At 47.5% G+C, this 14425-nt stretch overlaps 1 protein-coding gene across 1 annotated transcript; it reads right to left on the reverse strand.

Moving 5' to 3' along the window:
* Positions 1-2410: 2410 nt before the first annotated feature.
* On the reverse strand, positions 2411-13264 carry DNAJC18 (DnaJ (Hsp40) homolog, subfamily C, member 18; the record flags this gene model as incomplete). Its single annotated transcript, XM_009077255.1, has 5 exons — positions 2411-2720; positions 6118-6290; positions 8071-8180; positions 9891-10003; positions 13032-13264. Coding segments are annotated over 5 exons (754 nt in total), but the record flags the coding sequence as incomplete, so codon positions are not given.
* Between the last annotated feature and the right edge of the window lie 1161 nt (positions 13265-14425).

The following is a 14425-nucleotide window of genomic DNA, read 5'->3' on the forward strand; positions in this document are numbered from 1 at the left end:
CGCCTCCCCTCTCAGTCAGGCTTGGACCACGGCACACATAGGCACAGAGACGCCAAGTCTTTAATTAAAAATAAATAAATATACACACACAAACCCACTCTCCAGCGCTCGGTGTTCCCCGAGGCACAGGCACACCCCCCGCACCCCTGGCCCGTCCCGGGCGCCTGCTCCGAGTCCCATCCCGCTCAGGAACGCCTTTTCCCCCCCTTAGAGCCCCAGAAACAAGCAGCCCACTACAAGCACCCTGTGGAGAAGGACAGCATTCCCATGGCCACAGACTCCAGAGGATTGTCCTGTCCCCCATGGAGCAGATGGCAGCGCTGTACACCTTGTCCTGTTTGTCACTGCAGACACATCACAGCCACACGTCCCCCACAGCACACAGAGCACAGCCAGCCCTGCCCCTGCCTGCTCACGGCACAGAACCCTTATTGCTTCTGCAGGCGTTTTTACCTCCCGGTCTCACCTCCTGCCCCAGCCCAGCCCCTCCCCTAGCGGCAAAGACTCCTAAAATGCTTGTGCTTCCCACAGGAGGTCTCCCACCTCCGTCAAGTACTCCGAGATTTTTAGATGAAAGGTGCAACCTGTTTTTAGTGCAAAATGCTATGTATGAGTTCAAACTCCACACAGGACATCATGGTCCGGGGCAGTTACCTGGTTTGGTCTCCTCATTGTAACCCTTACAGCCATGGGAGTCACACAGGAATGACAGGGATGATACCAACCCTGGAAAAGTCCAACCACTTTAACAGATTTCCAATCTATTCTCCAAGTTATCTAATACATAAAATGCAACACTAATTTTGCTTTTAGTCCTCACTGACGTGCTCAGAGGTGGGAAACACCAGGATTAAGGCTGCCTGCTCTGCCAGCCACCCACCTGCAACAGCCAACCATGCTTGCCCTTACAGACTCTGGCGCTGAAGATGTTTGACACCAACCCCCTCAAAATGCTCTTTTCACTGGTGCTTTCCCATCCCAAGTGCCCAACTCACTCTGCTTGACTTCCCCACGTGATCCTACAAGGTTTGCTACAAACAGGGCACAAATGCTATCACAAAAATGTAATTTAGAGAGTCACTATGTTGGTTTCGTTCATTTTTTGACACAGGCACCTCACAGCACCACTACTGCTGTGCTTGGAATGTTCTCATCACATCTGGGATGTGTACAGCTCGTGTGCAGGAGCAGCAACCCTCAAATCCCAAATCCCAGTGCAGAGCCCAGAAAAGCTTATTTTCCTCCAGCTTTGCAGGCTGCCACCATCCCAGTGGGACATGGATGGGACAGGGACACAGAGAGGACACTGGTGCCTGCAGTCCCATTTCCAGCCCTCAGGACCCCTCAGCAGAGTACTTGTACACCATAACACATGGAGACTTGATGACTAAGCCTTAAAGGCAGCTTTAATTCTGGCATTTCCCAAACTTTTGAGCACTTTGCTCCCTAAGTTTCAGCCAGGGCCATCTGTGCAGCCTGTGTGACTCCTAGTGAGATGGGCAACACCAGAGCCTTGCTGAGGTCTCACTGACAGGTACTGCCACTTCAGAGGGGAGCAGTGCTGTGTTGTGGCTGCCCTGAGCCTCCATCCAGGCAGATGTCCCCTGTAGGAACAGGCCATCCCACCTGTGGCACCTACAAGAGAACTGCCTCAGGGGGTTGACAGTGCTAACTGAAGCTCACCCAGCCTCACCCTGCCCTTCAAGGCCTGGCTCTGTAAAGGAGGTTCAAGAAAAAGCAGGACACTACCACATGGATCTTTTTCTTTGCACTACTAATGTGTACAGTGAAACATTCATAACTGCTGGACAGAGCAGAAATATGCTACATGGGAACTGTGCTGGAAAAAGCAGAGCCCCTGGGACAGCTGGAAAAGTTTGCAGAACAAAATCAGCATTCAACAGCCAGCTGCAGAGTATGCCACTGGAAACAGAGAAGAAGATAAACACAGTGGTCCTTTCCCCACAGTGGAATTGGTGCAATCCACAGACTCCTCTCTTCTTGGTCAGAGTTGGTGTCACATCAGGCACAGAATGGGCACTGCCCTCCATCAGAGCAGCAGGTGGTCCTGGGACAGCAGGGAGAGCTGGCAGTGTGCTCAGTACCTCAGGCAAGGGCCTGTCCCTCCTGCATTCAGTACTGCATGTGACACTGGAACCATCCAAGCTGTCCCTGCACAGAGGTGAGGACACCTCAGTGCTGGAGGGAGAAGGGAGCTGACACAGCCCTCTCCGTGGGATCCAGGGAACTGCAGGTCCATAGGAAACACAAAGCCAAGAAGTGGCTGCTCTCCTGGGAAGCACACACTGCCTGGATGGCAGACAAACCTCTGATGCAGACAAGTTCCAAACTGAGCGTCCCCGGGGGAATTAATTTACAAAGTGCCATTGGTCCTTGGAACCGAGTCTAGTGCACAGGATATATTACAGCACACACCAGCCCTGCAGCCCGTGCTGGCCCAGCTCTGCACTCTGTGCAGAAGGCCTCCAATATCCAGTCTTCTTTACAAGAAACTCCTTCCCTTTTCATACAAAGGAAAATAAAACCCTAAGTTAAACCAGCAATAAATAAAACTACGGGAGGTGTGTGTCCTGGTCAGCCCCCTTTGTGCATCCCAATCAGACTGGAGAGCTTCTCACAGTGCTCAAGTTTCAGGGACTCTGCCTTCTGTTTCAACCGCTCATCTCTGTACAGCTTGGCCAGGTTTGACAGGTCAGACTCTGAAAGATGGAAAAAAAGAAGTATTAGGATGAAGCCATGAGCCTCCTGTACAGAACTGTAATCCTTATGGCCCTTTTAATTCCCATTCTGTTGGGTATTGAACACAGGCAGGTGAACAGCTACTCCTCCAAAAGGCCTTTCATTAACAGCTCCCAATATGCTTTGCATATTTGTTCCCCTTCTTCTCAAGCACAACACAAAACTGAAATAATCCCATTGTTTATACTATTTTACCCCCAGTAATCAAGAAATTTCTCTGGCTGATAAGCTAAGGAAGCCTTAACATAGCTCTCTCCCTGCAGAATCATTTAGCTGCAGGATTGGATGCCCCGAGGAGAACAGCAGTAATTTCCCCCTGAAAAGGTCAACACCCCTGTAAACACAGGCTACCTGAAGGCACTCCATTTGTCAAAGAGCTTTTATACACCTTACAGCCCCTCATTACACAGAGAGTGGAAACAACTTCAATAGGCCCTTTCATGCCTCATGTCCTCTGCCCCTGTCCCACTGAAATTTAAAGCCACTTAACTCTGCACCCACTTACTGGGGATTCACAGAGTGACAGGCACCAACACTTCATTTCATCAGGGATACATTTCCAGGTTTCTAATCAAAATGCCACAAGAAGGGCTGGGCACAGAGCCTTGACAAGCCCCCAGCAAAACCAGATTGGGTAATTGTCTCTGAGCCCAGAGCACTTGGGACTGTGCAGTGGAGAGGCTCAGTCTCCACTTACCCCACTGGGGAAAATGATTCCCTGAACTTCTGACAGTGTTCATTCTGTCACACCTTTCTCTTGCGTATTCCAGTCTTTTACATAGTCATTCCTTGGAGCTTTGCTCTTTAAGGAGGTCCTAAAATACTGAATTCCAACTCCATTTACTTTAGATATATGGAAGGAATTCTTCCCTGTGAGGCTGCTGAGGCACTGGCACAGGTTGCCCAGAGCAGCTGTGGCTGCTCCATCCCTGGGAATGTTCTAGGCCAGGCTGGACAGGGCTTGGAGCAGCCTGGGCTGGGGGAAGGTGTCCCTGCCCATGGCAGGAGGTGGAACAAGATCCCTAAGGTTCCTTTTATCCCAAACCATCCCATGATTCCATGATACATATCCTGATTCCCTCTGTTTTCAGTTGCCTCTTTGTGACCTGGAGCTCTCTGCAGCCTCACTGTGCTGCTCCAGCTGAGCCACCTCCTGTAAAACCCTGGGATGTGCTTTATGTGCTTCACTCCATCAAAGATGTCAGGAGACCCAAACCTGCAGCACACACAGCTCTGCTGTGCAGGGATGAGCCCTGTCTGGTGCAGCACTACCAAAGCCACTGGCTGACAAGGTACCATCCATTACTTTTAAGGTTTTCCTTGAGGTTGTTGGACACCAGGTAACACTTTTCAGGTCACAAAATCAAATTTAAAACCCAAACTGTTCCTGTATGACTCATCTCTGTCCATTCTGCTGGTGCCAGAGAGAAACATCCCCTCAGTAAACACACAGATGTGTTATTAATAGACGTTCCACTGACAAAAAGTTGAGCCCATGAAGTCAAACACTTCAACAAGGATTAAGGGACCAACAGCTGACTGAGAACTGCCTCAACATCTTCAGAGGAGTGTTCCCCACTCTCCAGGCTGTGTTCACAGTCTCCTGTCACAAATGTGGCTGCATAAGCCAGCCCAGTGCCAGCTGTGCTCCTTACCTGCTCTCTGGCCTCTCTGGGAATCGCTTGGGGAATGTTTATTTTTAATGACAGTGCTGTCCTCAGGCCACTGCTAATTGTGGATGTGGTAAATGTATTTGCAGATGGGTGACTAATACAATCCCTGAGCATACAGGGCTCTGGAGGAGCACTGCTTGGCAAGCACTTGGCATTCCATGCTGGATCATCTCCCCCTCTCTGACTCACAAACCCTGTCCCCCTTTTTGGGGCTCAGCTCTCCTTAGCTCCAGGTCTCCATGAAAGAGATAATACAGTGACTTGCAATTGCACAAGGCCAATTAGGAGGATTTTGCTTTAAGAAATAAACTCTTTCACCACAGCAAGCCTACGTTTATGGGTATGAACAGCCACATCATCCCTAGAGGCTGCTTTTGCCACCCACAGAAGCTCAAAGTGCACAAGTCAAGCACACCAAAACCTTCAGGATATTTATAGTCTTGTATTATGGGCTATTTTCTTTTTTAACTTCAGAGCCTAGACCTGTTTATCTCTCTTTAAAAGCAAGATTGGTAATGTTGATGTAAAACAAATCAAACCAAGCCCTCCCATCACCAACCCGTGAAGAGTTCGGAGCCAGTGACACTATTGTTACCTCTCCTGTGACACTACTGTTACCACTCCTGTAGGATTAAATGAGTCTTGTTTAGACAAACTCTGTATTTCCATAATGATGCAACTGGTACAGAAACTGAAAACAAGTGCCAAGGCACTTCTGAGCAGTGTGCTGATTTACAGTGATTAAAAAAGCCCCTATCAGTGTAGGAAAGCAGCTTGCCTGCTGCTGGTGAACGTTCACACAGACACAGCAGAACTTGGTGTTTACTCATTTGAAGGTGAAATCAGTCATAACATCCCAACTTCAGCTACTCCGTGTAGTTTATTCCTGTTCTTTCCCACTGTTCCCAAGCAAGCAGAGGTTTGCTCTCTTTTTAATGAGCCACATTAGTAGTAATCAACAACTAATACAGTAAGGGGTTAAAATGCCTTAAAATACGGGGTTAACATGCCTATATTTGTGTCATGAAACGACTCAGGGCTGCTCTGAGAATAACCACTCTGAATGCTCACGTGTTCTCCCTTTCTGCACTCAATTCTTGGTTTGAAAAAAGTTCACTATGGAGAAAAATATGATCTCAAACTCGTCTAAAGATAGAAAATGCAAATAACACACCAACTGTGCACGGAAACACACTCTGAAAACTGATACCAGGAACTCAGCCCACTGCAAGGCAGCCAAGAGCACCTGGACTGGCTCTGGGCTCTCCTGGTGAAGATATAAGGGAAAAGTCAGAGAAACTTCTTGTGGAGACAGTTGAAGTAAAACTGATTCTGCTCCAGCAAAGGAAACATGCAATAAGTAATGTCTCTTTTCTAGAGTAACAGTCTGTCAGGGCTAGATGGATGTGGTGGGTTCTATGCTTAAAACATCATTGCTGAGACTTATTCAAGCATATAAACTGAGTGGAAAAAAAACTCTCAAATGGTGAAATCTACTTTCCACTCATCTCAGAATCACTTCAAATGAACTCTGACAGATCTCAAGAACAGCAAATTCAGTGTTAGGAGCAGATGTGAGACACGCCAGTGCCAGGCTGAGCTGCCCTGGAAACTGAGGGTAACAGCGGCAGCGCTGCGAGGTGCAGCCCAGTCATGGGCACAGCCTGGGCCACAAACCACTTACTCTGCTGTTTCTCCTTCCAGCAGCTGCTCTGAATGTAGTCTATGTAATCCTTTTCAACTGTTTTCTCCAGCTCTTGAAGCTCTGCTCCTTGGTAGTTCTTCTCAAAGTTCTTATCGACGTAGTAAGGCACCTGCAAGTTCTCTGTCTCTCTGCTGATGACGTGGCCTATGGACCTGTGGGAGCAGCACAAGAAATCTTATGTTTGAGCAACTCAAACCTAAAGAAATCCAGAGATTTTAGCATTTCTCGTTGACAGTATTTATAACAGCTTATTTACAGTGAACTGCAGCAGGACTGTGGCTCCCTCAACCATCCAGTAAGGAAATTACAGGTCTCAGGCACAGCACGTTGTGCCTGACAAGCAGAATCCACCCCCTGCTAAAACCACAGGAAAACAGCTATTATTTGGGAATATCTACAAAGAACTGACACTGTTCCTTCTGAATACTGTGTTTGTTCCCAAGAGTTCACTCAAGACACTTGCAAAACAAGAGCAAATTTTATCTGTGAACCCTGCAGACACTGGTTTGCTGGTAATTTCTGTCAAGCTCAGTGTATCCATGGGGATAACAAAGGTAGAGATGATAGGAAAGGCTTAGGGCATGATACAACTGGATCTGGATTTTCCCATTTTCTGGACCCTTTAGAATAAATTAACAAGTCAGGGGGAGATTCTGGCTACACTTTTGTTCAGGGTTTTGTAGTCACCAGTGTGCAAAGTGAGGTGTGGAGTATCAGAGGATGTCCTGCAGGAAGAACGAGCCCCTCTGACACAGCCACTGGATTAATCTGAGCTCTTAGAGTGAATTTCCTTACTTGAGCAAAGACACTATTTGTTCAAATCACTGCCCTGGAGAGAGGCAGGCAGCCAAACACAAAGGTTACACTCTACTCAGTGGAATCCTGCTTGACCCTTTTTCCTGGACTCCTCTGTTCCTTCTCTCTTCCTGTGTCTCAGAGGTGTACACTCTCTTTGGAGAAACTATTTCTCTTAGTTTTCAGGCTGTTTAGTGTTTTCAAGGCTATGATTTAGAGAAACACCCTGACTATCTCCTATCTCCAGGAGAAGGGGAAGCAGGAGAGATTAGTTGCTGTGGGGCAGCGTGGGAGGGTTCACATGGGCCTGGCAGATAGCAAAAACACTCTCTGGGAAAGAGAAGCCACCCAAAAAAACAACCACCCTCCTGCTCCTCTGCCAGGGCCTCACACTGACATCTCGTGGTAAGACCATGAAGGGAGCTGGGCTGCTCTGACAGCAGAGAGGACACAGGCCTCACTCCCAGAAGGGAGCAAGGGGATTATTCAGAACACACTGGTGGTAGTCCAAATCCTACCAACTCGCACTCCTATCTCAGTAAGAGACAGTGAACTCTCCCACCAGAGAGCTTCCCTCCTCCAACCCTGGATGCCCAGACGAGCATGTGGGTTTCCTCTGCTCCACAATCTCAGCTCTGGGGTGGTCCTCCTGCTTCCAGAGCTCACCAGCTCTCCAGGGTCCTGCTGCTCTACAGAAGTTAAACCAGGGCATTTCAAGACCTAACTGATTTGTGGAGCTTCCAGTGGAACTCATGCTCCACAGCAGGTTTGGCTTCAAACTACAAAGCACAGGCTTCATTTTTAATGGCTTTCCAGAGGAACCTCCGTGGTGGTGCAGAGATTCTGGGGGCTGTGCAGAGGCTGATCTACACCCACATCCCTCCTCCTGTACCCCAGTGCATGTCACACCAGCTGAGGATGGTTCCTGGCTCAGTGCCTCTGTGCTCAGCACAATACAGCTCATCAGTCAACTCCACAGTGATAATGCAATGCTGAGGAGAACTCAGCAGTGCAGACCGTGGTATTTCCTCACTTACAAACTGAGAACACTAACGTGCATTTTGCTATCAAATCCAACCCGTGTGCCTGCTTCCTGCAAACAGCGAGAGCAGGAAGAGGTGTTTTCCAAGGACTCACGATTTGTAGAACAAGCTGTAGGGGGGGTTGGTAGCCATCAGCTGGGTGACCACGGACACGATGATGATGATGAACACTGGCATCAGCTGAAGGAATGCAGAATAGGAATTCTGAAAACATAAGAATTAGGAGTCAGGAAAAGACAGAGGAAAAAAGAGGCACCTAGTCACAGAAACTGTCACAGCCCAACAATGGATTGCATAGAAGCTGAAAAAGGAGGAAGCACTTAGGGATTTTGAGAGAAATGTTATTATCATTTCAAAATAACCTGTATTAATAATCTCAGAAAACTCTTGAACACCATTTCAATTCTCTTTTGATCCACCCCTTCCCTCACAAGGCAAGAGATGCCCACAGCACTGTAGCTGTCAGGGCCCAGCTGCAATCCAACGTGTGGAAACACACTGCAGTTCCTGTGTGCTTTCTGTGCACACTCTGAAGTTTGCTACAAGCCCACTAATGACCTCAGTCTCTGGATAAAATGGCTGAGCAGAGAAGGGTTAAGAGACCACACGTAGTCTAACTTGGGCCAGGATGCAACACTTGGGTTTTTGTTTGGATTCATTTATCAGAACAAAATGTCAAAGAGAAAACACAGATCCTTCCCTCTGCTCTTCAGTTTCTTTCTAAACTGGCATCTGAAGTGTCTTTTCTCACCAGGACGCAAACATACCATGCAGCTATTCAGGCTTTGCCCTCTGCCCTGGATAGCAACAAGGATTGCTGATGTAGTAGTAGGTGATTCACAGAATCATTTGGGTTGGAAAAGACCTCCAAGATCACTGAGTCCAACCTGTGACCCATCACCACCTTGACAACTAGACCAGAGCACTGAGTGCCACATCCAGTCATTCCTTGAACACCTCCAGGGATGGTGACTCCACCACCTACTTGTCCACCTCCTTCCAATACCTGACAGCCCTTTCCATAGAGAAATTCTTCCTGATGTCCAACCTGAACTTCCTCTGGCACAGCTTGAGGCCATTTCCTCTTGTGCTGTCCCTTGTTCCCTGGGAGCAGAGCCTGACCCCACCTGGCTGCACCTCCTGGCAGGGAGTTGGAGAGAGTGAGAAGGTTCCTCCTGAGCCTCCTTTTCTCCAAGCTGAGCCTCAACAGCTCCCTCAGCCTCTCCTTGGCTCCAGGCCCTTCCCCAGCTCCGTTCTTTTCCTCAGACATGCTCCAGCCCCTCCATGTCTCTCTTGCACTGAGGGTCCAGATTCACTTGTCCTAGCTTACTGTCTGTCAGCTCTATCAGATTCTTCTTCAGAGCCTAAGAAACTCCCAAGGAAAAACTCCTCTTTCTTGGAGAACAACCCCATCAGGTTAACAGACTGTAAGATTTTTTCCAAGGCAGGTGGCAGGTGTGTAAGTGTCTCACCTGGAGGTCCCAGCTGGTAGAGATGTATCCCAGCCCCAAGGCATAGGGCTGGAAGAGACCTGTGCAGCACCTGTGTGCTAATTTACTGAAGGATTAAACACACCTTGAGGACAAGGCAGTGCTTCCGTATCCATCCGTATCCAATTAGTCCCCCTTTGGACTAATTGCTATGGGATTACCAAACCATTAGAGCTTGCAAAGAGCAAGCAGCAGCAAACCCCTCTGTGACAGAACTGCAGGGCCCACGATCCCACCAGCACAGTATGTTTGTAAAGCAGTGATTAATAAAAGCCAACTTAGCTCCACAGAAAGCATCCACTTTGCTGCAGTGTTTGAGGATAAACACTAAGCACTCAAGCATGGGAAGGTTTGTCCTGGCTTCTAAGTGGATCCTTCACCCTGGTGAGGCATTTAAGCCCAAGATATCCCTCCTCCTGGCTACCTGTGGCCTGTTTTCCTCCTCCTCTGGCTCGTGTGTCCATGCCCTCTCCGGACGGTGCCTCCGTGGGTAATAGTGTGGATCTCTGGTTACATTGGAGAACATATGGATATTTCCTGGAAAAGAAACCAAGAGAGTCATGTTTCATCCAGTCGCTGGTGCTCACCTGTACTCCTGAGGTTCTATTCAATTCTCCAGGTTTATACTGCACAGCCTGAATTACAGTTGTGAGACCTCACATTAAAAGCACAACCAGCCTCAGACTGAAATGACAAAATACTATGTCATTGCAAGCATCCAACCAGAGACATTGTGAAGTGCATTTTCATTTAGATCAAAGCCTGTTCTGATCTGTATTGTTTTACCTCATATTTTCACGCTGCTTTTGTCACACCCACCTGCAAGGCTGTGGCAGCAATCTGCTTCTGCAGGCTCGGGCCATGCATGAGTTACAGCCTCCCATAACCACTGAATATGGTCCTCTACCCTCATTTCTGCTTCCTCTGCCTTCAAGCCACTAATAGCTTCACTTAATTATTTTATAAGGAAATATATTTTAAAAACAGCTTTTTCAGAGAACAAGAACAATTCAGGCTCTCCTTTCTTGTGCCCAGAATGCAGCTGACTTATGTCTAAATGCTCTAAAACGAGGCAAGAATTGCACACGCTGCTTCCATCTGAAGCTTGGACTCTTAATTTTATCACCATATGAGTATCTTAATAATAGCTGTGCTCTCCTCTTTTGAAATCCAGAGTGTCCCTGTGTTAGAGAACGGGAATCTGTGGCTTATCACCACACCACAAATGCACATCTATTTTTAACCCCTGGGAAAATTGTCACAATGAAGGTGACCTGTTGTGTCAAAACCTCTGTTTCACTGCTTGTTCAAAGGGTTTTCCAAGCTCTAGGCATGTGTGCAGAGCTCCAACAGGGAGAAAAGCCAGGAGGCTCCAAGGAGGAAAGAAAGTTTGCTTCTATCCTTCAGCATTGCTCAGTGTTTTACTAAGCCGTGGAAAACACAAGCGTGGGAAGAGAAGAATGATATTTACAGGGTGCCTAGGAAAGAGTTTTCCCAAATTCTAAGCTTCTCCAAGGATTTCTGCCAGCAGTTCCCTTCCTTCCATGTGCATTGATGTTTTAATGAGGACATTCAACTCATAGCCTCTGCCCAGTCTAACTGCACCACTGTGCCATGTGGAGTCTCCTTTGAGCTTCAGAACACTTAACATTTTAGCTTTTCATATTTTCCCACTGAATATCCGTAGAGGAAAACTGCAGAGCCATAAACCTGCCCACAGAATCCATACAAATGGGTTCACCCCAAGAGCAGCACTTCCAGTCTGGGTTTCCAGAAAGTCTGGGGCTAGCAAGGTGTCACAAGACAAACACCAACTGCAGCTCAGCACAACCTTCAGCTCACCAAGTCCTACTGAATGTTACAACAGCTTAGAAAATGTTCTCTTTACACCAACCATCTGGACTAGCAACTCTCTTGCTAAGTAGAAACTGGAAGGACTTTGCCAATTTGGAAAACTATTAAACTTGTGACTTCCCATAATTTAAAACTCACTTTTACATTAGGAAAATGTATAAAAATTTAGAGCCAAACATTTTTTTTTGTGAGGAAACTATTGTTTGCTACTAACATCTACTATGAAATATCTTTTCCTTTACTTGTTTTTTGCCACTTAGCTAAAAATTCCCATTTTCTCCTTTGTGCCACTCTCCCTGTTAAACCTGCCATGCCCAGGACACAAATTCCTCCCTCATCTCAATTTCCTGTCCCCAGCTCCAAGCATCCCTGTGCCCTGCACTCCTGTTCCCTGTTCCACAAGGGCAATGCTCCACAAAGGGCACAGACAGGTGCAATTCCTTGCACAGTCCCAAATGGAAAACTTGCAAACTCCAGGTGGAATTACACCATGCTGGGGTTGGTTCATTCTCCATATCTACTGATCCAAGTCTGGGAACAGCCTGAGGTCCCCTTAGCTGCAAGATGCACTTCACAGGGAGGTTATGTGGAGCTGGCAAGTAACTTACTGCATGTGTGGCTTTAGGCTGTAGGAACTGGTGCTGTGTGTCACTTTATGTGACACCTCTGAGGTGAAAAGCCCCTAAGAGTGCTAAAGCAATTCCTTGGGATGCTGCCAGCAAGGCCCTGGAGCTCACCACACCTTTTGGAATGACTTTTAATCCACGGATCTTGCAATAACTTCCTATTTTCCTACAAATACAAAAGCCAAGGCTGGACTGAGACACACACAGAGCTGCTACAGGTGCAGCTGCACTGCTGTGTTACTGGATACTGCAGATCCACTGACAGCCTCTCCTGGCAAGCAGCACCTGCTGAGCTACCAAGCTTTCATTTCATTCCAGCATGAAGGCTGCTGCAAGGAGAAGGAGCTTCTGTTTCCCTGGTTATAGGGGCACAACGCCAGGAGCTGTACCATGGTGGGCTGGAATGCTGTAAGGTGCCTCCAGTACAACCCAGTCATGGAAAAGACCTCTGAGGTGATCAAATCCAACCATCATCAACGACACCTCTGATCCCTTCCCATTCACACCTTATTTTACCTCCCATACCACTGCAGGCTTCAGGCAATGGAGGGAATAAAAGAAGGGCAGAAAACAAAGCCAGGGAGGTTTCTGCTCTTTTCAGGTGTATAATGAACTCCCTGAGCAGAGCCAGAGGAAGCTGAACTTCCTTTATGGTTTATAGAATCATAGAATCATGGAATGTCCTGAGTTGGATAAAGGCTGAATAAAGTCTTGAGCAACCTGGTCTGGTCAGGCTTCAGGCAATGGAGGGAATAAAAGAAGGGCAGAAAACAAAGCCAGGGAGGTTTCTGCTCTTTTCAGGTGTATAATGAACTCCCTGAGCAGAGCCAGAGGAAGCTGAACTTCCTTTATGGTTTATAGAATCATAGAATCATGGAATGTCCTGAGTTGGATAAAGGCTGAATAAAGTCTTGAGCAACCTGGTCTGGTGGGAGGGGAGGTTGCCAGGGGGTTGGGACTAGATGATCAATAAGGTCCATTCTAACCCCTTAACATTCTATGTTACTATAGGTTCAACGGACCCACAAGGACCATCAGTCCATTAGTGTCCATTGCACTTCCAACCCACTGCAGACAGTACTGACCTGTAGGGAAGTGCCCACCAAAAAACACATTGAATATTTCTTCTGGTGTGATGTCTGCTTCGAACTCTGTGTAGTAGTCATAGTGCCTGGCCTGGCCCGTGCTGACCTGCTCCTGGTCGCTGCCGAACTCGTCGTACCGCAGACGCTTCTCAGGGTTGCTCAGGACTGCAAAGGCATTGCCTATTGCTGCAGGGGGAATCACAACCAGGGTTATATTTCCAGAGCTCACACTTCTACAGGCAGAGTAGCAAAAAAAACCCCGAACAAGCATAGGAAATGTGATGGGAACTACTTCCTGCTGCCACAATACCAGGAGGGACACAACAGTGTGAAAGTGTACAGAGAGAACTGAAGTATTTGTAAATCTGTGGTGAAAATATCTATTTCAGCCAAGAAATTGAGTGAGAATGGGACATTTTATCAGCTCAAACCAATCCACTACAAAGTGCACCTTCATACATCACACACAGTTACCACAAAGTTAGTAACTGCAGAGACTAATTAAAATGCAGAGCAACACTCCAAGGTTTTCCTGTTGGCAGAGGAGCTGTGCAGCACATCTATTTCACACTTCACAGCCAACCACCCACAAGTATTTGTTTGGGTCCTCTTCCTTGATCTCTGACAGGACAAGTTCATCGAGCATTACAATCCAAACACAAAAATATAAAGAAAAGCCCTTCCAAACCTCCTTCTTTTAACAGACATGAATGAATCATGCCCTTTCCTCGTGCTGGGCTGCAACACAGCATGGAAGAAGCGGCAAAAGATGTGCAACTCTGGATAGCAACACTGTTGATATGGGACTGAAACATCACTGAACAGTCCAGAGAGAGCACATTGGATTCAGTCTTATATCCTTCCAGACATATATAGATATAGATACGTATAAAGTTATTTGTGACACAGAGCAGTTACTGATTACACAACACCTCATTCTCCTGCACGAACAGTGCTAGTTCCAAGCCCTGTTCTGAACCTTCTGCAGTATCACAAAATCCCAGGATGGTTTGGGTTGGAACTGACCTTAAAGCTCAACTCATTCCACCCCCTGCCATGGGCAGGGGCACCTCCCACTAGACCAGGTTGTTCAAGGCTTTGTCCAACATGACTTTGAACACTGCCAGGGTTCAGGTATCCACTGCCTCCCTAGAGAGCCTCTTCCAGTGTCTCACCACCCTCACAGTAAAAAAACCTTTCCTGATATCTAATCTAAATTTCCCCTCTTTGAGTTTGAACCCATTACCCCTTGTCCTATCACTGCAGTTCCTAACAAAGAGTCCCTCTCCAGCTTCCCTGCAGGCCCCTTCAGATACTGGAAGGTTGCTATAAGGTCTCCATGCAACCTTCTCTTCTCCAGGCAGAATGGCCCCAACTTCCTCAGCCTGTCTTCG

Source organism: Acanthisitta chloris, unplaced genomic scaffold (genome assembly GCF_000695815.1).
Source record: "Acanthisitta chloris isolate BGI_N310 unplaced genomic scaffold, ASM69581v1 scaffold36876, whole genome shotgun sequence".
Taxonomy (NCBI): domain Eukaryota; kingdom Metazoa; phylum Chordata; class Aves; order Passeriformes; family Acanthisittidae; genus Acanthisitta; species Acanthisitta chloris.